Source organism: Oryctolagus cuniculus, chromosome 3 (genome assembly GCF_964237555.1).
Source record: "Oryctolagus cuniculus chromosome 3, mOryCun1.1, whole genome shotgun sequence".
Classification (NCBI taxonomy): Eukaryota; Metazoa; Chordata; class Mammalia; order Lagomorpha; family Leporidae; genus Oryctolagus; species Oryctolagus cuniculus.
The window spans coordinates 110,826,926-110,850,430 of record NC_091434.1 but is presented as its reverse complement, the minus strand read 5'-3'; the positions used below and the strand labels follow the sequence as shown (position 1 = coordinate 110,850,430).

Sequence of the window (23,505 nt, the reverse complement as noted above, 5' to 3'; positions counted from 1 at the left end):
GTGCCCCACATTTTAGGCTGACTCAATAAAGTCAGAGTAACAGAATGGTTATGAGTGAGTGAAGGTCACAGAACCAACTGCTCAGCTCTGCCGCTACTGGTGATGGATCTTAGACCCGTTACTTAACTCCTCAGAGTCTTGGTTTCCCCATTTATAAAACTGTGAGAACAGGACAATCTACTTAATAGGCTATTTTGAGTATTAAAGGAGCAAGTATGAGCGGAATTCAAAAAGGTTGTGGAAAAAATATAATGAAAAGGTAAGTTACTTTTCTTGAAAATAAAAACAGTTGAAATCCTGCATAGTTTTCTTTAACCCACAAATTCCATGAAAGTTTTGAAGACTCTTCACAAGTATAAATTTGTATTTCTATGTTGTGCAGGCTACTGTTTTTCATGCAAGCATTCTTTTTGTTTCTACCTAATATTTAAAAAACACTTGTGAACTCAAAAACAGCCATAAGTCATATATGTATTATTATATGTTAATATTATATTCACATTGAAGTTCATATTGTATGAGTTTATTATGTTAGCTAATACTAGAGGAGTACCCAGCACAAGGTAAGAACTGTAGAAGTTCCCTGAAGTAATATAAGTTTAACATGTTTTGATGGGACTGCGTCTAGCCCGTTGGGCCCTGAGCATCAGGACTGTGCACTGTGAGATGTGACAGGTGTTTGGGGACTCCACTCTGACAAGACAGGCACCTTAGTGTTTAGGAAGTGAATTAAGAATCTTTCTTTTCTTCAGGGGACAGATTGCCTTGGAACATCAAGAACTGCTTTAATTATAAGAATTTGAGCTCCCCCTCCCCCCTCCAAGAAAAAAAAAAAAGGAAGAAATAAAAGACTGTTAGAGAAAGAGAAGAGCTGTGAGAGTGAAAAGGGCAGAACCCTGCAGGGGCTGTGGAGCCAGTAATACTAACAGCAGAGCAAGGAAGCCTCCCCACCATCTACCCAGTGTCCTCTCTGCCTGGCTCCTTACAGTCCTTATCAGAGCTCTGAACAACCCCTCTGAGGGAGCAATTTTGAAAATGCAGCAGGCTCTGAACTGTGCCCTAGAAGTTCAAGTCCAGGGGAATGAGTTCTAAATGCAGCTTACAATCTTTTTCTTTCTTTTTTTTAAAGATTTATTTATTTGAAAGGCAGTATAACAGAAAGGAAGAAACAAACAGAACGAAATCTTCCACCTGCTGGTTCACTCACCAAATGCCAGCAACAGCTGAATTCAGGAGCCAGGAGGCCTATTTAGGTCTCCCGTTTAAGTGGCAGGAACCCGAGTACTTAGGCTATAACCTGACGCCATCCATGTACATTAGTAGGAAGCAAGATCAGAAGTACAGAGGAACTGGGACTTGAACTGGCATTCTGATATTGGATATAGGAGTCCCAAGTGGCAGCTTAACCCCAGTGCCACAATACCTGAACCTTTTCCTGAGCTCTTGTTTAGAAGATGAAAAAGCTAGTCCTTCACAAATACTTTTGGGAGTTATGGATTTTTCTGGATTCCACACTATGTAAATCATAAACTAAATTGATCCAAATGGTAGATAAATGACTGCCAAATAGTCTGATTTCAGATTTTCATTCCTGTGTACTCTTAGCTTTTGTTCAGTGTTAGGAAACTGCTAATCCAACTATTTCAAATACCTGACTACAACTACTGTGCAAAGAAACTTGTTCAAAGCATCAGAGAATCTTCAGCTGTGTGGGCCCCCTTGAAAATGTGAGTCTGCTGTGATTTGAGTGGGTCCCCCTGAAGTCTATGTGTTGGAAACTTAATCCCTAAATACATATATTCATGATATTTAGAGGTGAGGCCTTTGAGAGGTAATTTAGGGCTAGAAGAGGTCATGCAGGTGAGGCTCCCACATTGAGATCAGTGGCTTCAGGAGAGACTCCTGAGCGTGCAGGCTCATGTTCTCTCCCCGCACTGGTTGCTTTCCACCACGTGATGAAGCAGCAGTAGGGCCCTCCCCAGAGACCAGCATCATGAGCTTCAACTCCCAGCCTTCAGAATTGTGAGAAATATAATTTTTTATATATAAATTACCCATTCTGTGGTATTCTGTTACACTAACATAAAATAGACTAAGATAGTCATTCTACAAGCAGTAACCACTGGAAAACCTGGTGAAAGAACTCCTAGCACAAACAGAGGGCTGGGCCTACTTCAATGAAGTTCTGGTCCCTATTACCTCCCATGGTATTTTCTCTACTATGCTGCCTTACGGTTAATAGTTAGTTTAATGGGACAAGAGCATCAGTGAGAGGAGGTCAATATAACACATGAGCAAGCGGAAGCAAATGGTTGTTTCCTTCTTGCACCTCCTACCCTCTGAACAAATCCTACTGGAAGAAGGAAGACTCTTTTGTGACCCACTCTGATGCCAAAGTGCCTTGGAAGGAAGTCTTACCATTTTCCTGAGGTTCCTCCCATCATGCCAGGTGTAGGAGGAGCTGCTGGAGTACTCACTGCAGGTGCTTGAAAGAGACAGTTCGCTGCTGCTACAGCTGTTTCGAGGACAGAGATGACCAGGGACAACAACCCCAGAGCCAGGGCACTTCAAGGCAGAGGTTCCTGATTTCGGATTCAGCAGGCGTTCCTGCAAAAAAGCAGGACAGTGCTAAGCAAGGGCTGTGCTTGGGGGACAACAAACACAAACTGAATCTCTCGTGAGGCAGGAGGGAATATTGTAGAGTGATTAGAAGAGCAGACTTTAGAGTCAGACTACAGGCTCAAATCTTGGCTTCCTTTTATTAACTGTGTGACTGTCAGGAAATTTTATTTAATTCATGTGCAGTTAACATGCCCATTAAAACTCACATAAGTGATAATTTTTAAGTTATTGAAAAAGTAAATTATGAAAGATATTGATCATAAAAGGGAAAAAGGGGGAAATAATAACACTGCTAGGGTTACTGCAAGGACTAAATATGGTTCTAGATGAGAAACAGAAAGCTGTGTGTGGATTACAGCAGGTTCTTTAACACCAGTATCAGGCAAATGCTCCACAATGGTGATTTCTCATTTTATCTGGCCACACTACTGAAAGAATCAGATCAATATCAAAAGATGACTGAAATGCCACAAAAAGAAGAGGACAGAGTAGCATCCTCGGCTGTAGGGTTCAACAGCATGAGCCCTAGGCTGTGAGCTGCATGGTCTGGATCTCAGGCTCCGTGTTGCCCCTAATCATGTGATCTTGAGCAAACAAAGCATACAACTTCCATGGACCTTCCTGTCCTCACTGGTACAGACCAGAGCCCTACCAGGTTTCCAGATGCTTCCCTCTGTCTCTGATCACATCATTCTAAGTCAGCAATCAAGACATCCATGTCACCACACAGGAAGCCATGCAAGGCTGAGAACAAACTCAGGCATTGTGAACATCCACTGTAAAGAATAGGACTTCTCATATCTAGTTGGCTGTCTAAATGTTAAAAACCCTCACATAAAACAGATCTGGTCCTACACAGGAGGCCCAGGCTGTTAGAATTCTAGTGGGTCTGCATAAGGTAAGGGCGACAAGGTTGTAAACATCCAAGCACATCTTGACAGCCACATTGTAGGCCCCTCCTGTAACAGATGAAGCTTCGCAAACTGGATGGGCTAAATTAATTTAGCATCCCGACTACCGAGAATAGAATCTCTATTACCGTCTAATTCCAGTCTTTTATCTATATAAAGCTTTGTCTCTGAAACTCTGTGATGGGGAGCCATCTGTCTTTGTGTCACTTGCAGAGTGGCAAAGCCTCTTACTTATGCAATTTATTGACACTTTATGGGTGCATTTAGTACTTGAGTACTTATCACTGTTCTCCAAATGCAATTCCAACTGACGGTGACTAAACACCAGCCTGGGAATAGGCAGGCAGTGATGGTACGAGAATACCTGTGGTAAGTATTAAACCCCACCTTAAGGACAGAGGGCATGTTTAATTCGCTCTCGAATCAATATCCATAATGCTTAATAGTGTCATTTCCTGTATTTGGCATCTGCCTCGCTATCAATGCTTTATTTTTTTGCTGCGTAACAATCTCTTTAAGTGTTCTAAAAATGCCAAGAAATTTTACTACCCTATTTACCCCACGAAATTTGGCTCTAAATATCAATGAAAGGAGAAAGTTGTCTTACAGTCTGGCTTTCACCAATGCCTATTGATTTATGACCTTGTTGGCTTCTGGATGTAATGCAGTGAGGGGGAGTTCATATTTGTGTCACAACAGATGCCTTCCACCACTGACTGCCGCACAGCAGCACGGGGCATGGAGGTCTCAGCTACTGCAGACATCCAGAACGTTCCCGGAACAACCATTCAGAGCCATTACATTAGGCTCTGCTTCTACAAGTGTGCTTTCCATCTTCCTCCTCTCTGTCTGTATTCTGTTTGAGCGAGCAGGGAGGTAGTTGCTATTCGAGACTGCCTATGCTCTGGTAGATGAGTCTACTCCTCAGAGCAAGACTGTGTCACTCCTGCGAGGTGACCCAAAGCTAAACTCCTCCAATGGAGGAGTTCTCAGCCTTTGCTCGGCTTGTGGCAGTTCACTGCACTGAATGCCCACAACCACAAAGGCCTGGTAAAGCTGAAGCCAGGATCCTGGAACTCAATCTCATTCTCCTATATAGGTGCCAGGGACCCAACTTGATGCCTCCTAGGGTACATATTAGCAGAAAGCTGGAATCAGAGTGGAGCTAGAACTTGAACCCAGGCTCTCTATATCGGATGCTGGCATAACAAACTGAATTTTACCACTGTGCCAAATGCCTACTTTCAGGATTTTCACGCTTTTATATGCATGTAAATCATCTAGGGATCTTGTTAAAATTCAGATTCTGACTCAATAATTTGCGGGTGTGTCCTGAGACACATGTAGTACTTTTAAAAAGTATCCCAGCACTTCCCCATGGTTTGAGTAACAAGCCTCCAGGAGAAGCTACCAGAGAAGTCCATCTCTTGTGTGAATTCCTGGGCAGTACACTATATAGTCTTACGTTTGAACTGGGCAGTGTTGAGCAAGACAGACCCAATGGCTGATCCCACCCACAGGCCAGGGAGTTGGGGAGGCTGTGTGTGTACATGTGGGGACTAGCAATGAGCAATTCCCCACAAAGGAGAGGAAGAAATCACTCCTCCACGTGGTGAACTTCTACCTTCCCCCACCTTGGAAATCAATGTTGAAACTTAATAGGGGACTCAGAGTAAAATCCCTGACACCCTGACTGCAAAGTGAGATCTTTTTCTTTACCAGCTCCCACTTTAGCATGCAATGATCATATAGGACTCCAGGGAATAAGGGTTTGTGGTTGAGTGCTTCAGCTCTACCACCATATATGGGGCTTAAATCCTGGCTCTTGAATTTGCAAGCTCTTTGAGCTTGGGAAAATTATTTAACCATTTTGCCACAGTTTCTTTATTTGAAAAAGGAGATAATGAGAGCACATGCTGCATAAGATCATTGTGAAGACTGAGCACCCTTTGGAATCTAAAAATGCTGAGGAACTTTTAGGTATTGCTACCATAATTACCTTTTTGTGTGTATGTGTGTGCACACACATGCGCACAAGGGGGCTTCAAAAGATTTGTGGTAAATCTGCAGTACCTTTTAATTCCATTTCCACAAATATTTTGAAGCCTCCTAATATATATTACCCCCTCACACATAAACACATGTAATTCTTGGTATTTCAAATGAATCTTAAGGTACCCTGGTTTACAGTTTTTGATACTTGGATATTATCTGACGTCTTGCACATAAATGGCAAATTAACTATGTTGAGCAACAGTCACAAGTGGGTGCACTTTGTTCCTAGACATTGCTGATGTGAGCTTCTGTAAAGACTAACTAGAAGACAGCGTTCTCAGTTGTCTTTTCCACCTTTGCCATTGTTTGCTGTGGCAGTCACTTGGCACCACATAATAAGGACAGAAGAGGGCTAAAGCAACAGAAATCTTTTTACTATCCTAATAGTGTCAGCAGGCACTATACAACACTCATTTCATGAATCATCTCATCTAATCCTCACAACTCCCTGAAACAGAAAATAAAAATTATATTTATTTTCTAAATGGGAAAATTAAGGCACCAAGTTTTTATTATCTCGCCTGAAGTCATCAAGACCACAGAACTCTCTGAAGACAGCCCCAGGTCCCAGGTATTCTGCTATAATGTTTTTGGCAACATTGTCCCTGACAATGACAGGAACTCCCAGAGGTGCACAGAACACCAGGAGCCTCAGTGACTGTGGTTGTCAGTATAACAGGTAATGACTACTACTAAAATTCTTCCTTGTCTAATAGTACATATTGGCTTCCTTTGCAATATTATCTAGATTACTTAATTGGTAAACTACATCCTGTTTGCAATATCCAAAGTGTATTTTTCTCATCATTTATTTTAGGTTACCATCTTGAACGACTCATATTCTTTAATGTCTTAGTGTGAGAAATGTAGGATAAAACCTAGAATTTTAATTAAAAATTATAGAGGCCGGCACTGCGGCTCACTAGGCTGATCCTCCGCTTGCGGCGTCAGTACCCTGGGTTCCAGTCCCACTCGGGGCATGGCATTCTGTCCCAGTTGCTCCTCTTGCAGTCCAGCTCTCTGCTGTGGCCCGGGAAGGCAGTGGAGGATGGCCCAAGTGCTTGGGCCCTGCACCTGTATGGGAGACCAGGAGGAAGCACCTGGCTCCTGACTTCAGCTCAGTGCAGCGCGCCAGCTGTAGCAGCCATTTGGGGGGTGAACCAACAGAAGGAAGACCTTGGTCTCTCTCTCTCACTGTCTAATTCTGCCTGTCAAAAAAAAATTATAGAGACATGGGAGGAACCCAAGAACTCCTTAGATAAAAACTGCACACTTAAAACATTCCTGACCTTAAGGCCATGTAATAGACTGGATGCTGTTAGGTCTTTTTGAATCATTCAAGTGACAGCATCCCACTAAAATTTAATTCCAGTTTAATTTGAGTCTTTACCTTCTACATAGAATATTATGCATATACTGCCAAAATTATACATTTAGATAAAAACAGTTGTCTGATATGTTCATGCCATTTTTAAGCCTAATATTTTTCATTACATATATATTTGGCAATAGTGTTTTCTTCTACATTACTTTTTGTACATCAGCGAGAGTTAACAGCCATGCTGCTTAAGGTTTTGCCAAACAAGCACAAAGCTAACCCCAGTATGGAGCAAAAACATAGAGCCCATGAATTTTTAAAAGTTCATACATAATATATCATAAAAATAGGATGAATGATATGGGACATGGGCTTTAATAAAAAGCTCTGTGACCATTTCTCAGAAACTCTGAGACGTAATCAATACCCAAAAAGGTATCTTGGGGACAAAACAAAGATTTATGACAGTTTTGCCGAGAGTGACACTTTCTGCTTCCCTATCAGCTAGGAGACATTATATTGAATTTCAGAGAACATAAGAAAGGAAAGTATTCTTATCTGCCTGACAGTGCTTCAAGGATGCACTTTATGGTTCACTTCTGACATCATACTTGATGGAAGGAAACTCACAACCTAAACAGGTGTTCTGAAGGCAACTGGAAAACTCACGTGCAGCTCAACATCTGTTCTATGGTTCACTTGTGACATCATACTTGATGGAAGGAAACTCACAACCTAAACAAGTGTTCTGAAGGCAACTGGAAAACTCACGTGCAGCTCAACATCTGTTCGCGACTGAGTCACACTTCGGCTTCTTGCCACGTCTGAAAGCAAATCTCCGGATGAAAGATCTAAGATGCGTGAGTGAAGTTTCTAGGTAAAGCCAAGCAGAGACATTGAACAGCGATCATTTAGTTGTCAAAGTCCAGCTTCAGACAGTTAAATCTCAATAGAATCGACTTTCCAGATTAGAGAATATATGTCCTATTTTTTTTAAAAAAGTTTATTCTAGTTTATCCGCCTTCCAAATAAATGCATATATGCAAAATTACAGTTTATAAACAATAGCTGTACTTTCAGTACACCTTAAACATAAATAATTTTAGGAAAGTAAAACTGTGAATATGCCAATATTAGTCCAAAAATTAACTTTTGATATCCATGCTTATAAAAGTAGTGATCAAGTTAACCTTACATCGAGCAGTGGTGAAAACCTGAGCAAGGTATTATAAAAGGGGCCTTATTTCTTTTGAAACAGCACCGATCTTGTGAAATCTTCCCTTAGACACATTTTAATTCAAAGTCATTAACGTCATCTGTTAGGAACAATTAATGTGAATAGAAAATAATTGCATCAGGGATCTGGGGACTTGGACGACTTTATGCATTAATATTCACATGCTATTCGACTATATACTGAATTCTGGATTTCAGTTTTGCTTGGGAGGCCTGTTAAACCAGAGACCTTACACTACATTAATCCTTATGCTAATTACCAAGGCTTTTCTGTGGACATTAAATTTGATCTGTTTAATTGCAAATGCAATAAAATATGTGATTTATATCTAATGTTTCCCTAGGTTGATGATATTTTAAAAATAGTACCTGTAGTCTGGTTTGTCTAGGGTGCAGCTTCTGTGGCTTCAGGGGAAGTAAATGTGTCTAAGGCTGCTTCACTCACCTCTGAAAAGCCTTCCCACTGCTTTTCCTCCCTGGGGAGGCCCTGATGCACACTGATGCTGGTTAAGAAATGTCTCAAGTTCTCAGCCACTAAATATTCTGGGGATCAGCTGAGAGTGCAGACCTCCACAGGTCACTTTGTCCCAGGAGATCTACTTCATTGTCAAGCAAGGACCATAAACTCCATTAGAAAGCCATGTTTTTCCTTTCCCCCATTTTACTCCTGTTATTCTCATCAAGCAATTTAATCAGCACCTACTGAAGGGTGCACACTGCTGCAGGGGTCAATGTATTTTTTCTTGTTGTGGGTAGATGAGCTCTCTCACCAGTACGCTAATCACTATTTGCTTCACACTAGATGCTTGCTTCTCTCAATCTATGTGTTTTTGGAGGAGCTTTCACTAAACTGGGAATAAGTCTTATACTGGACATCTGTTGTTTTGAAAATTCAAATTTCTCCAACAGAGATAACACCTCAATAGGTAACCAGAATCATAATATTCTTTCTGGACAATTTTTATAATCTTTATATTCAGTTCCTTTCAAAATCCGAGTTGCCTAGGGACAAAGATTGAATGTCCCTCATCATTTATTCCCCAGGACCCGTCACAGTGTACCGTACTCAGTAAGTACTCAATTAATGCTGGATGCAGACTCTAAGGAAAGATGGCTTTCTGTTTTCTGCACCTGTATATAGGTTTTAAAGGTTGAGAGAGTGCCAAGATAATTATAATATTGTAAGACCTAAGAATACATTTATCACTATGCAAACAGTACAAGAAGTTATGGGAAATGACATTCAACTAAAGAAATGATGATTTTGAATGGTATATCATGTGATTTGGGAGAAGAGTCCTCTACAGATTAGATGTCTGACTTTTTATTCAGTTCATGATCATACTTGTACTTCCTACTTCTTTCTCAGATAGATGATGTCACCCTTTCACTCACTGCATCAATATGTGCATGCAGAAACCCACTCTCAAAAAATGCTATTTTTCAATGACTATCATCCAAGTGTCAGTTCCTTTCCACGAAAAGGATAAAGTCTGTTTGGAAGGAGGTAGTGGTGCTGGAAAGGGCAAGAGATCTTAGCTTCAGCCTTGTCTAAGCCACAGGTTTTATGTGATCTGGGGAGTGTAAGTGAACCTCTCTGCCTCAGATTTCTCACCTATTAAAAAGATGGATGTATGTGGCTACTAAATTCTCCACCACAGGCAGAGAGAGACATGGCCAGAGTAGGATGGAACAACGGATAAGACATGATGGTGCAATCCACACAGCTTTCACCTATCTAGTCTCAAATGGAAAGTTTGTGTTAGGTAATTTCTGAAATGATAATGAACAAACTAATCATCTGCTGTGAAAGTTTCCATGTATGTAAGGCAGATAAGATGGACATAGAGCAAAATAGAATCTACTCCTGTGTTAAGGCTGTGGATAAGAAAATGGTAGTTAAGTACCACCTTTTCATAAAACTTCCCTTAAAAAAGTCATGAAGCTCACAAGCCCATAGACATTATATTTACAAGAGCCTTTAGGGAAGGCTTATAGCTTCATATCTAAATATATGTATACACGTTATGAGAGTACTTCAAAAAGTTTGTGGCAAAAAGGAATTAAAAGGCAAGTTTATTTTGGTGCAATTTTTTTTAAATGTATACCTAGATTTTTTTATAATTATTTTTTCATGAAATTTTCTTTGTTTTTATGAGAGACAGATAGATGCAGATTTCCCATCCACTGGTTCACTTCCCAAATGCCCACAATGGCTGGGGCTGGGATGGGGAAGAAATCTGGAGACAGGGATGATTCCAGGTCTCCCAGGTAGATGGCAGATACCCAATTACCTGAGCCATTTTCACTGCCTCCCAAAATCTGCACTGTCAGGGAACCAGAGTCAGGAGTGCCAGGAACTGGACTCAGGTACTCTGACAGGAATGTGGATCCTAACCACCAGGCTAAATATCCACTCTGTGAACTTTTCAAAGTAACATCATATGCATATCATCATTTTCAAACTCTTGATGCTATATGTGCTAATTCAGGTCTGTGAAAATGTAGAATGTACATATGCAAAACTCAAGCCATTATCAGCCAGGAATGCCATTAACTTCCATACAGAGTCCACTTGCTTAATTATGGTGCAATTTTCTCCATCTCACACCTATCCATAGCTCATGTTGACTTTCAAGGTCCCTCTGGGTGAAATCTCAGACCTGAAACAAATCATACTTCAAGCCTTAACTTGCATATCCAGACAAATCCTGGATATTCCACATGTTTTGTTTCAGACATAGAACGTAGCAAGATTATCCAGTATGGCTTTCAAATGAATCTAAGCACCTGCATCTGTTACCTGATCTCAGTACCTGAGGTTTCCCTGGTCTTGGAAATGGAGATTTTCAGCCTCCTACATCTCTACTGCAGAGGGAAGTGAGAGATCTTCCCACTCAGATGTTTCTTTGGATAACAGGTTTACCATCCCTTTGTGTCAAACTGTTGTCTCTCTTTCTAGAATGTGTCATTCTCCTTTGTGAGTTGAACTTTTGCCCACCTTCTCATGCTATGTTCTTGTTGCCCCTGCCAATCTTTTAAAATCTGAATATGGAGATGGGACTGTAGTGCAGAGGATTAAGCTGTGGTCTGCAATGCTGGCTTTCCATATGGACACTGGTTCAAGTCCCAGCTGTCCCACTTCCAATCCAGCCTCCTGGGAAAGCAGCAGAAAATGTCCCCAGTGCTTGGGCCCGTGCTCCCATGTGGGAGACCTGAATGAGGTTCCTGGCTCTTGGCTTTGGCCTGCCCCAGTCCTTGCCATTGTGGCCATTTGAGGAGTGAACCAGCAGATGGAAGATCTCTGTCTCTCTGTAATTCTGCCTTTCAAATAAAAATAAGTAAATTAAAAAAAAATACCTTTGACCATTACTCAGGACAACACTGAAAGCCTTCCTATGAGCTAATCTAACCTCTCTAGCCCTCAGTGGATTCTATCAACACCTTATGTTGGCCCTTTATCTGATGTGCAATATACTGAATTGTTCCCATTAAAGGATCTAATTCCTAACAGTATGGTCAGCTACATGAGATGGTAGGCCAAGCCCTATATTTCTGCTTTGTCACCATGGTAGGGAGTCTAGGTGTCATAGAACCTCACTCTACTTTCTGGGCACACAGTTGGACTTTCTAGGCTTCCTTTGCAGGTAGATGTGACCACATGACATGGTCAATTCTAACAGAGAGTATGTGAGCAACAGTGATATCTGTCCTTCCCAGCTGGTCCAGGAACACCTGTATCCCATTTGCAGTTCTTCCTGCTCTTTCTCTTCCACCAGCTTGACACATTCAATTCAGCAAAGCAATCTTGGAAGCCATGTGCTAAAGATGGGACCAACCAGGTGACAGGAGTTTACGTTCTGGAAACACTAGTTGGGAGAGTGCTGTTCTGAGATCAGAAATACTTTCTTTTGGACTTTGCATGAGAAAGAAATCAACTTATACTGAGTTTGAGTCATGATTCATTTGGTTTGTTATCACAGCTGTGGCCTGGCTGATAATGGCCCCTTTGTGGATAAACCCCTTGAAGCATACAGGATGCCATGCCACACATGTGCATATTTACACGTGTCATATTTATATGTGTAAGTATATGCACACACTTGTACATGCATTGATATATTTACACATGTGCATATTTAATGGATATATAAGCAGATTAAGGTGACTTCCAGCTCTGAGTATTTCAGTTTCATAGAAAAGGGATCTACTTCCTATCTCTAAATGCAGGAGCAGGGGCTGGGGGACTTGTGTGAAGAGCTCAACACATGTTGCAATCAGTTGTCAAAACAAACCCCTCACATCAGTGTTAAATACCAAGCTTAGCTTTGGCAACCCAGGGTAACCAATCTAGGATTTAGGCAGAAATGAGGCAGAGGAACACAGGTGAAGAATCTGAAACACTTTGTAAGTACACACTCTGCTGAGCTTGTTTTTCCAATGGGAGGGGTGTGGGTGGGAGGGAAGTTGTGGGGGGGGGGGAGCCATCATAATCCATAAACTGTACTTTGGAAAATTATATTTACTAAATAAAAGTTAAAAAAAAAAAACAAAAATGTTCCAGGCAAGCTCATCTTGCAACACTGGACTCAGAGGGGGCCCAAACCACCACAAATAGGCAACAGTTGAAGCTGCAAGAAACCAGTATGAGTCAGATCTTCACAATTTAAGCTGAACTTTCTTCATTATATAACTAAATTCTCTGCCCAGGCGAGGAGATTGCTGTCATTTTTTGAAGATACGTGAAGATGTATGTTGCTTGCATGTATGAGCTGGGAGGGGCTTTCCTCCCCCACTGTTCTATTCTACATCTTGGACACTCTCCTAACTCTTGCTACAAAAGCCCCAGAAACTGCTTTTTGGGGAGGTAGTTTCTTTATGGAACTCTACCTTCCCACTGTCTCCTTTACTTGTCAGAAGTAAATAAAAGATTTCATCTGAGCAAGTGACACTAGAGTCATTATTTGGTGACATCCCTATCAATGGACTCATTGAATCTGCTAATGCCAGTACTGCCAGGGCCACTAGTGCTCAAGCAACACTTTGAGTAGTATCTAGGGTGTCAACTTGCCTTCAGTAAGCCATGTTACCTGCATAGTCCTATGTTTATAAGTCAAGGAAGAGAAATGTGCCCCTGGGCAGACAGTGCCAAGAACAGGCTATTCTTCACCTGCTGGGATGAAGGAGGAGAAGCCCCTTCAGAATGGCAATGACTCAACAGCGGCTCTCCAATGAATGACGGCAGCACACAATGGAAGTCCAAAGTGTGTTCTGACCTTACAGAGCTGGGCTTCAGTGCAAGAGTTTTCCATTAATTTTCTAACTTCACTCACCATGCTCCAGTTCCTCAGATGCTTAGTGAATGCTTGTAGCGTTCAATAAAATTCTCTCTCTGGGTTTACTTAGTCCTGTGATGATGTCTTAACTTCATGGCAGCTTTGCTAAGGCCAGAAAGACACTAAGTCCTTATTTACGGATGCAAGATGAGGTTAAAAATCAGTTCTTCAGGGAAGAAGATTTGGCACCATGGTTAAGTCACCTCTTGGAATGCCTATATTCTACCTGGCTTGGGTCCTGGTATCACTTGCAATTACAGTCTCCTGTTAATGCACACTTTGGGAGGCAGCAGGTTATGCCTCAAGTAGTTGGGTCTTTGCCACCAAGTTTGGAGACATGGACTGAGTTCTTGGCTCCTGACTTCAGCTTGGTCCAGTTTGGGTTATACATCCACTTTGGGGGAGTGAATCAGCTCTGGAAAATTTCTCTCTTCTCCTCAAATACATATATACATATATACATACAAAAGACAAATTAATTCGTTTAAAAACACTAGATATTCATCTAAGGAATTTGGGGAGCATAGGAAACCATGACAGAAAAATCAAATTAAGCAGGATGATGAGTCACATTTGTTTTTATTAATGTGCTTCCTAAAGTCTGTATAGGAATGTGAATTCTTTAATGTCAAGATTTCAGAATTTGGTAAGTCAGCCTTAGAAGAAGAAATTACAAAATGCACCCATTTAACTATGATTTAGTTCTCTTCTTTCATATTGGTGGGAGAACTAATCTCATAATTATGCATCCCTTATTTTTTTTTAATTATTTATTTCAAAGGCAGAGTGACAATGTGAGAGAGAGAGGCAAAATACCAAGACAGAGATATCTTTCATACTACTGGTTCACTCTCCAAATGGCTGCAACAGCCAAGGCTAGGCTAGCCTGAAGCCAGCAACCAGAAATTCCATTTTACTCTCTCACATGAGTGGCAGGGCTTCAAGTATTTGAGCCATATTCTGCTGCCTTCCCAGGGGCATTAGCAGGGGCCTGAATTGGAAGCAGAGCAGCCAAGACTTGAACAAGTACTTTGATATGGCATTTTTTGGTATGAGATGCTGGCATTGCAAGTTGCAGTTTAAACCCCTGAGTCACAGTGCTTCTTAAAGGTCAAAGAGAAGCTATGAGTAGAAATTTGGCACATAAGAACTAAGGGACTTGACAAACATAAATAATTTAGGTTCAGCAACAAAAGGTGGATGTGAATTAATGTTTTTAATCTGATCTTTTTCAATCCCCTTGATTTACTTAACCTTGGTGGGTACTATAACTATCTCACCTTCTACAGTATTCTTAGATTATATTTACCAGAGTTACTTTCCCTCCCTTACCCCCAGTGGAAAATCTCTCTCATAAGTGTCGGCTTCTGTGCCCACACCACCTGAATTATTCACAAAGTTAGAAGGTCTGTTATTATCACACCATCCAGTACTCAACCTTCTTTACTTTCAGCATTTCCCTGAATTCTATTTACAAGCTCTCAAAAGGTTCACAGTAGGAAATTTAGAGGAAGCCTGGAGGAGTTTCTTGGTATGTCCCACTCACCATTGCATATTCAGCACCTGACCCAAGAGGAGTGCTGACAGCTGTCCCTGTCACTTCCTGCTGTCAGTGTGTACTCCTCCCCTGCTCCTGCACACACTCTCCAGAATCTTTGCTGGTTACTTATCCGGACTTGGCCTTATTTTAGGAGTCATCTTTAAATTTATGGCCTGGATCCTAGGCTGATTTTTCTTTAATAATTTAGTGCTTTGTTGTCTTTAGTTTTGTTTTTAAATTATCCTGTTTCCATTTTGGAGAACTCATCTGACCTCAGTTTCTAGAAAGCTTCTGGAGCCCCATTTCTGCCTGGGGCTGTCCCTGAGCTGAGTGTTTCATTCCATAGAAGCAAAGCAAAACTTGAATTAATTGTTACTGAATTCTATAAACACATTTTTTTTTTAAACTATGAGAGATGGAGGAGTGGGAGAGGGAGGAAAGGAGAGCAGGAAGGAGGAAGCAAAGGAGAAAGAGAGGGGGAAACGATAGATAGATAGATAGATAGATAGATAGATATAGATGAGTGAGTGAGTGAGTGAGACAACTGGCATCTGTGTGTTCATTCCCTCAAATGCCTGCAATGGACAGGGCTGGAGTATAGCTGAGGTCAGGAGCTAAGAACACAACCCAAGTCTCCATGTGGGAGCCAGGAACCCAATAACTTGGGTCATCACTTTGGCCTCACAAGGTCTGTATTAGCAGGTAAGTGGAGTCAGAATTTGGAGGAATGGGGAACTGATCCCACACACTCTGATGCAGAACACGTGTGTCTTAACCAATAGACTAAATGCCTACTCCTTCCTGAGCACTTTTTGATTTTGCTAACTTCCTACAACTTCCTGTGAGTTAATCTTTCTGGGTAATTTTGTTGCAAGGGCAGAAAATATTTGTGGTGGATCTGGTGTAAGTTAAAAGTAAGTGTTTTAAATATGGCTCTAGATTAGACATAACCAGATGATTAAGCTTTGTTCCTCCTGTTGAGTAATAAGGCAATTTCATAAGTATGCGTAAGGTTTTCTAAAAGTAAGTTCAATAAAATTCCCTAAAATAGCTCAGAATCTGATGAATATGATTTTTTTCTGTGGGAGATTTACTCACCAAAGGATCTTCCCTCCCAAAACCATCAGTTTTGCCTTATTCACATGATGACTTTGTTTTTGACACCCTCAGAAATGTGATTTTTCCATCCCCCCTTCCAAACTTCATAGAGACACTGTGGCAGATCCCTAGGTTCACATTTCACAGGTTTCATCCTATTGCATTAAGAATTTATTATAAAACTGAATATTACATAACTACCTATTATATAACAGTATTATGTGGTCATTTCTGAGATTCACAAAAATTTGAGCCCAGGACAAAATCTTTTTGGTTAAAAGCTGATGTTTAATTAATTATGCCATTATTTCCATTTGGGGATACAAAGATAAAACATAATATCTGCCCCAGCCATCCTGCTGATGCAGCACAATGCATGTGCCTTTAGAATATTCTAGAGGTCCTTTCAAATGCACATCCATAATAATTTGATCTCACTTGATTGTATGAAATTTTTGTGGCTAATTTTGTAAAGCCATCAAAAGCAGTCCCTACTGCAATTACTATTTTCCATGACAACTTTTTTACTTGCCTTGCATATCAATCTATCAGTGCCCTGAGTCCATTTGGTTTTGCTCTGGATGGTACCTCAGCAAACAGCATGGCTATGCATCCCCTTTTCAACTTCTGCAGGATCCAAGGTCATCAATGACTCCAAAGTTACACTCAAAACCTTCTTCCAGGGTCTCTGCTACTATGACAACCTGATTGTCCAGTGGCTGTATAAAGGAGGACTGTTTGGTTTGGTGACTAGCAAGTTTATTCAGGAATTCTACAGCTTAGTAGATGCCTAGAGTATCTCAACACTGCCCTGCCTGCCACAATTCTATCAGTAGTGCTCTGAGGACTCACTGGGTGAGAACCAGTGGGAAGATGGATGAGGATGAAAATGGCTAAGCATCCTTTGGGAGCATCCACTCTAATAAGACCAACAAACAGCATTTATGAAGCATATACTATGTGTAGGTCCCTGACTCTGAACTTTGAGAGACTCAAGGAAGCTCATCAGTGGAGCTTATGAGATCAGTGAGGAAGCCAAACACAGAGATGCAAGAAAACACAACAATTTTTAAGGCAGAAAACATGAAAATGACTACCATAAAGGTGACACAGGAATAGAGGGAGCATGGGAGTCACTGTTTTAACAACACAGTTAAAGCTGTGAAAGATAATATCCTGTGCAAGAACTGTTTGTATGACAGGAACTTTGCTCTTATTGCCAGCTCCCCAGATTTCTTGGTTGAACATCTATACATACACAACAGAACTAAGCCAGATGCTGTGTGACAGAAAAGTGAGAGAATGTTAAGAAACAGGATGCAGAGTTAGGGCTTCCATGGCAGGTCAGCCAGACCTGTGACCAGGTGAAGAGTTGCTTCCTAAGACTGACTCATGTTTTCTTGAGACTCCTAAGACCCTGAAGCTTCAGTTTTTGTCTTTTTTCTGTGAAGCTGATCTGAGAGAGGAAGTGATTCAGCCCAGCCTGAGTCTATTCTGGGATCTAAGAGATACATAAGTACCTTGAAATTACCATTTTTATCCCTAATTACTTTAACAGGTACTTTAATGAGTGCTTTCAATTGCCCCTGCTGTTTCGTAAAATTATCTACACTGAATTTTACATTTTTAATCAAGCTTCATTTTTTGAAAAGTCCTGACTTTCTGAAGCTTTTTGCTTTTTACATGTGGGGAAATGCATTTTCTATCTGATTTCACTGAACTTAAGAGATTTGGGTGAGTGCAACACCCACATTTGCCCTTCTATTTTTATCAGGCTAATAGAAAATGCATTGATGATGACTGGGGTTCAGTGGGGCCATTTATTAGAATATTTATTAGAATATCAGAGCCATTTATTAGAATATTTATTAGAATATCAGAGCAAGGAATTACCTCTTGCTCTGTGGATGAAGCCCTGCATGAAGCCCCTTCACCAAGATGATCATGTGAAGTTTCACACAACTATGGAGAAGTTGCTATCTTAGATAACAAAATGAACTGAATGAAATCAAAATGAAATGAAAAAGGAAGTATCTCTAAATAGTGTGGTATGTTTGCTTGCTATACTCAGGTATAATTTATTCATATATTAAACATTTTTCTTTATGACATCATTATTATTATTGGTAATATGATTAGTATCACTGATGCTGCTGTTGTTTCCTTGTTAGATATCTCCACTGTTTCCATGGAAATACAATTCTATATATAAATTTGGACCTAACTAAGAAATAAAACTAAGCAGAAAAACAATGAACGCTTACATAGTGCCTACAACATGCTAGGTACAGTGCTAAGTGTTTACATTATTTCTCCTTACTTCATCCTTATAGTCACCTTACAAGGTGGAAACTATTATTGCTTCCATTTTTCAGATGAGGAACATGAGGGGCAATGTGGGATAAGTCAGTCAGGGATTTGAACCTGGACCAAAGGCTGCCCCTTTGGCACCTCATTTTCTGTCATTTTGTGTCGCTCCCCCTCTTCGCGGAGGAAGGACACAGGACCCTGCGCTATTCTTTTGTCTGCTCGGCCCTCCCCGGGTTTGCTGCTGGTTCTTCCCGGGTTGGCTGCCATCCCTCCACCTCTGTGGAGGGGCGGGCCCCTGCCACTTTCCCCACTTCCGCGGGGGAGTGGCACACCGCCGGCTGGCTCTCTCGGGGGCTGCTCAGGTGTTCCTTCAGATAGATGTTCCTGGTGCATGTTGTCTCTCTCCTCCTTTATAGTCCTCTTCCACCAATCCCAACTCTGCTACCCACACGCCGAGTATGCTGCTCTCCTCCAATCAGGAGCAGGATCAGCTCCTGCAGCTTATCAATTGAACTGGAGGCAGCTGCGCAAAAGCTGTTTACTCCTCTCCCAGGGCCATATTGTGGGAGAGCAGATGCATAGAATAAGTCTTAATTCGAGTAACTTAGTCTAGTCCGAGTTGCTCCCCACAATTTTGTTGTCTTACCCAGGTTTAGATGTTGGGGTATGTTGGTGAAAGAACACAGTCACTGCCACCCAGGTGTGTGAAGAAGGACATGTTGCCCAGGCACACTCAATGTCGAATGCCATATAGTGCTCAACAGGGGCTTCTGGAAGGCTCTCTTGTAGGAAAGTACAGTCAAGAAGTGGTCTAGACAAGAAATGACCACTTTGGTGAGGAAGCTTAGTCTGTTAAGGTGACATAAGAAATATCATAAAATAGGTGTAAAATTTACTTCTCAGTTCTGGGAACTGGGAAGACCAAGATCAAAGTGCGGGCATCTGCTGAGGGCTTGCTTTCTGTTTCACAGATGGCCTCTTCTTGCAACATCCTCACATGGTGGAAGGGACAAGGTAGCTCTCTGAAGTGTCTCTCTCTCTCTCTCTCTCTTTTTTTTTTTTTTTTTGACAGGCAGAGTGGAGAGTGAGAGTGAGAGTGAGAGTGAGAAAGAGAGAGAGAGAGAGAGAGAGAAAGGTCTTCCTTTTGCTGTTGGTTCACCCTCCAATGGCCGCTGCGGCACTGATCCGAAGGCAGGAGCCAGGTGCTTCTCCTGGTCTCCCATGGGGTGCAGGGTCCCAGGCCACAGCAGAGGGCTGGACTGGAAGAGGGGCAACCGGGACAGAATCCAGCACCCTGACCGGGACTAGAACCCGGTGTGCCGGCGCCGCAAGGCGGAGGATTAGCCTATTGAGCCACGGCGCCGGCCGTGAAGTCTCTTTTATAAGGAAGCTAATCTCATTCATGGGGACTCTGGCTCTTATGATCTAATCCCTTCCCAAAGTCCTATCTCCTGTTACCTTGGGGTTTAGTATTTTAACATATGATTTTTTTTTTTTTTTTTTTTTTTTGGTGAGGGGCAATGACTCAGTTCACAGCAGGAGCCAAAATAGGAAAAGAAGGTCCAAAGATGAGAAAGAATGTGACACACTTCTGCATGAGTTCAGCAAGATCACAGAGATGAAATCAAGGAGGGAAATGGTGAAACACCTCAGTAATCAGGAGCTTTGATCAAGCCACACAGCAAATAGGTAGCAGAGTCAGGGTTTTAATCTATCACTTTCTTCAGGATCCATGCTTTCCTCTCTACTACTTTGTCTACCTTTAACAATGAACTTGGCTTTAGGCCTCTGTGACACTTATCTATGTATAGAAAGAAAAGATCAGGAAGAGGAGACTACAGATTGGTCTCTGGAGGAAACAGACACAGCAGATGGTCACACAACTCTCATGCCTTGGCATGTTTCTTCTTTAAAGGGTGGCAGGGGGTTCAATGTAGGGTTCTCAATTATGCTGCACACTAGAAATGTGCAGAGAGCTGCCAGAACTTCAGAAATCCGTAATCAGCAATCAGGAAGAGATGAAGTGAGTCCTTCTGTGAAGCCAAAGAGCTCCATAAGTTATCCACATGGTTGGCAAAAAAAACTGTATCTGGCCCCGGCTCTGTTCTTACAATTGTAATAAGGAGACATTACAATTAAATGATTATCTCCAAGGAAGGAAAAAATATCATTTCAATGGTTTGGAGAACGCTAAAAATCATATAGAATTATTCATAAGATGGGAGCTTCTTCATATTATTAAAGAAAGGATCAGAGCATACAGAATTCAGTTTGGGAGATGGCATTACCACTGGGATCATGACAGCCTCCAAGATTCACTCTCACAGTACATCACTGCAGGGGGCTGGGGAAGAAAGATTACAGTATTGATGAAAATGACTGCATTTTATAGCTCAAAGTCCTGGCTATAATAGGACAAGTTGCTGGAGTCCTGTTCATTTGACAACATTACTGAAGACGTGTTATATAAATGCAACTTCCAGCTGAATACATAGTCCGTACCCGTTGTCCTGCTTCCCTTGATAGTTAATAGTAACTTGTGTGTCATCAGGTTTTCAAACTTAGGACTTCAGCTTACCTTACAGGTTTTGTTACTACAGATCTACATTGCAGTTCCCCTGCAGCTTTATCCCTCTATGCAGTTTTTTTTTTTTTTTAATTTACTACTACTTTACCCCATGGTAAAAAGTGCCTCACAGTATTATAAACAAGCTATTGAAAATTGTTATTTATGCAGCTCCCTAATAGCAATATGAAATATAGGGCATAAAATTACTAGCTTACAATATTGTTCAATATTAACAGTGGGAAGGGTAATACGTAAAACAGACATTAAAGGATTAGCTATAAAACACATTTCACTCAGCTAAATCATTGCTTGGCACATGGCAGTTTCCAGCTATTACACAGAATTCATCAAGTCAAGTGGACTTGTTCTTATTTTTCTATTAGTTAGTTAGAAGTATTCTATATATATGTATCAATTTTGTGGGCTTCCCCCCACCAAGGACCACTAGGAGAAACTGTTGAAAATGAAATCTGAGATTGAAGTGATGTCAAGACATGCAACGGAGAACTGCCCATCGGTTTTCCCGGCAAATCCTCAATTGATTTGGCTGGAGATTCTACTGTAACATCTGAGAGAAAAGTACATGAAAATGGTACTACAAACATCTGCAGGACAGATTAGGGAGTGACAGCTGCACCAGGAAATTCAGTAAAAAGGCAAATCTGCCACAAGACATGAAACGACGTCCCCCCTGTTCTGCTTCAGACTCGACAGGAACACACTGCTTTGTTCTCATCAAGCGTGTCTAGAGCTCAGTCAGCACCAGGAATCTGCAAACCTGGCAGCCAGAAAGGGGGTGAAGAGGGGAAATTCCTGATTTCCTGGGTGGAAATTGTAACGGAGGAAGCAGATATCTGATGCATAAATACAAATCACATAATCTCTCTATTTTCTTCTGAGATAGTACCACTTACCATAATCCTAAAATTATTCTGTGTTCTCAAATCCCTGAAGATGTATTCATTTTCATAAACTGCTCTGATGAAAATTTTCCTCAAAAATGCAAAGCAATCTTTCTCTGAGCCTCCTTTCCATTTTGTAACATGTGCAGCATTTTGTACCTCAGAAAATAAATAGTTCAGCTCTTATTTTTCAGATAAATTGGTAATGGATCTATAAATAACTATTGCAAAATGATGAGCCTTACAGAAAAAAGAGGCTGGCACCATGGCTCAATAGGCTAATCCTCCGCCTTGCAGCGCTGGCACACCCGGTTCTAGTCCCGGTCGGGGCGCCGGATTCTGTCCCGGATGCCCCTCTTCCAGGCCAGCTCTCTGCTATGGCCTGGGAGTGCAGAGGAGGATGGCCCAAGTGCTTGGGCCCTGCACCCACATGGGAGACCAGGAGAAGCACCTGGCTCCTGGCTTTGGATCAGCGCAGTGCGCTGGCCGCAGCAGCCATTGGGGGGTAAACCAATGGAAAAGGAAGACCTTTCTCTCTGTCTCTCTCTCTTTCACTGTCCACTCTGCCTGTTAAAAAAAAAAAAAAAAGAAAGAAACTCATTTGAGCAACTGGTGGGAATTCAAGTTCCTAAGAAGTAATTATGATTGCAAAATTAAGGATTTGCTTTGCACACTTGTTAGTAATCATGTGGTTTTTAAAGACAGTATTTTTTTCTTTGATTATAAGTTGAAGAATACAAATATTTGCTCTCAAATGCCCCATGCTAATAATTCTAGGGACTGCAAAATATTTATTACATATAAATGTCAATTGTTTTACTCAGCTGTTCAATATTGATGATAAATTTCTTTTCATAAACACTTTTCTAATGATCCAAAACTGATGAAATAAATTGCTTTCCAATTTGTATAAAAATTTGTTATTGCGGCCGGCGCCGCGGCTCACTAGGCTAATCCTCCACCTTGCGGCGCCGGCACACCGGGTTCTAGTCCCGGTCGGGGCGCAGGATTCTGTCCCGGTTGCCCCTCTTCCAGGCCAGCTCTCTGCTGTGGCCAGGGAGTGCAGTGGAGGATGGCCCAGATGCTTGGGCCCTGCACCCCATGGGAGACCAGGAAAAGCACCTGGCTCCTGGCTCCTGCCATCGGATCAGCGCGGTGCACCGGCCGCAGCGCGCCGGCCGCGGCGGCCATTGGAGGGTGAACCAACGGCAAAGGAAGACCTTTCTCTCTGTCTCTCTCTCTCACTGTCCACTCTGACTGTCCAAAAAAAAAAAAAAATTGTTATTGCAAAATATCTGGATTACTCAGAGACCAATGGCTGGGTCTCAGAATAGTGTGGCAACCAAATATAATGTAACCAAGTTCAGCTGCCCATGCTGCACCCATGTTCACTGTACCAACCAATCACCTGAACCAATTGGACCCTGAAACGCTGTTAGCTGATATGTAAGACAAAGAAGACAATAACTACACAACTAGCTTTTAAACATTCAGGATAAAACCTAGACTCAGCTTCACAAATGAGCTACCTTCCCCATTGAGTATATCCAGAACCAGAAGAGCAGGAGAGTTCCTAGTCTCAGGCATCATAACCTGAGGTTATAACTT

General features: G+C 41.7%; 1 protein-coding gene across 15 annotated transcripts in view; it reads right to left on the bottom strand.

Annotated features, from left to right (window-relative positions):
- Window positions 1-23,505, bottom strand: part of NCKAP5 (NCK associated protein 5) — a 1,120,879-nt gene that overhangs the window by 118,123 nt on the left and 979,251 nt on the right. For all 15 annotated transcript variants that reach the window (XM_051849622.2, XM_051849623.2, XM_051849620.2 and 12 more), the window contains 2 exons: window positions 7,678-7,779; window positions 2,419-2,607 (listed from right to left, as the gene is read on the bottom strand). In XM_051849622.2, the coding sequence (XP_051705582.2) occupies window positions 2,419-2,607; window positions 7,678-7,779 (291 nt within the window). The remainder of the gene's footprint in view (window positions 1-2,418; window positions 2,608-7,677; window positions 7,780-23,505) is intronic.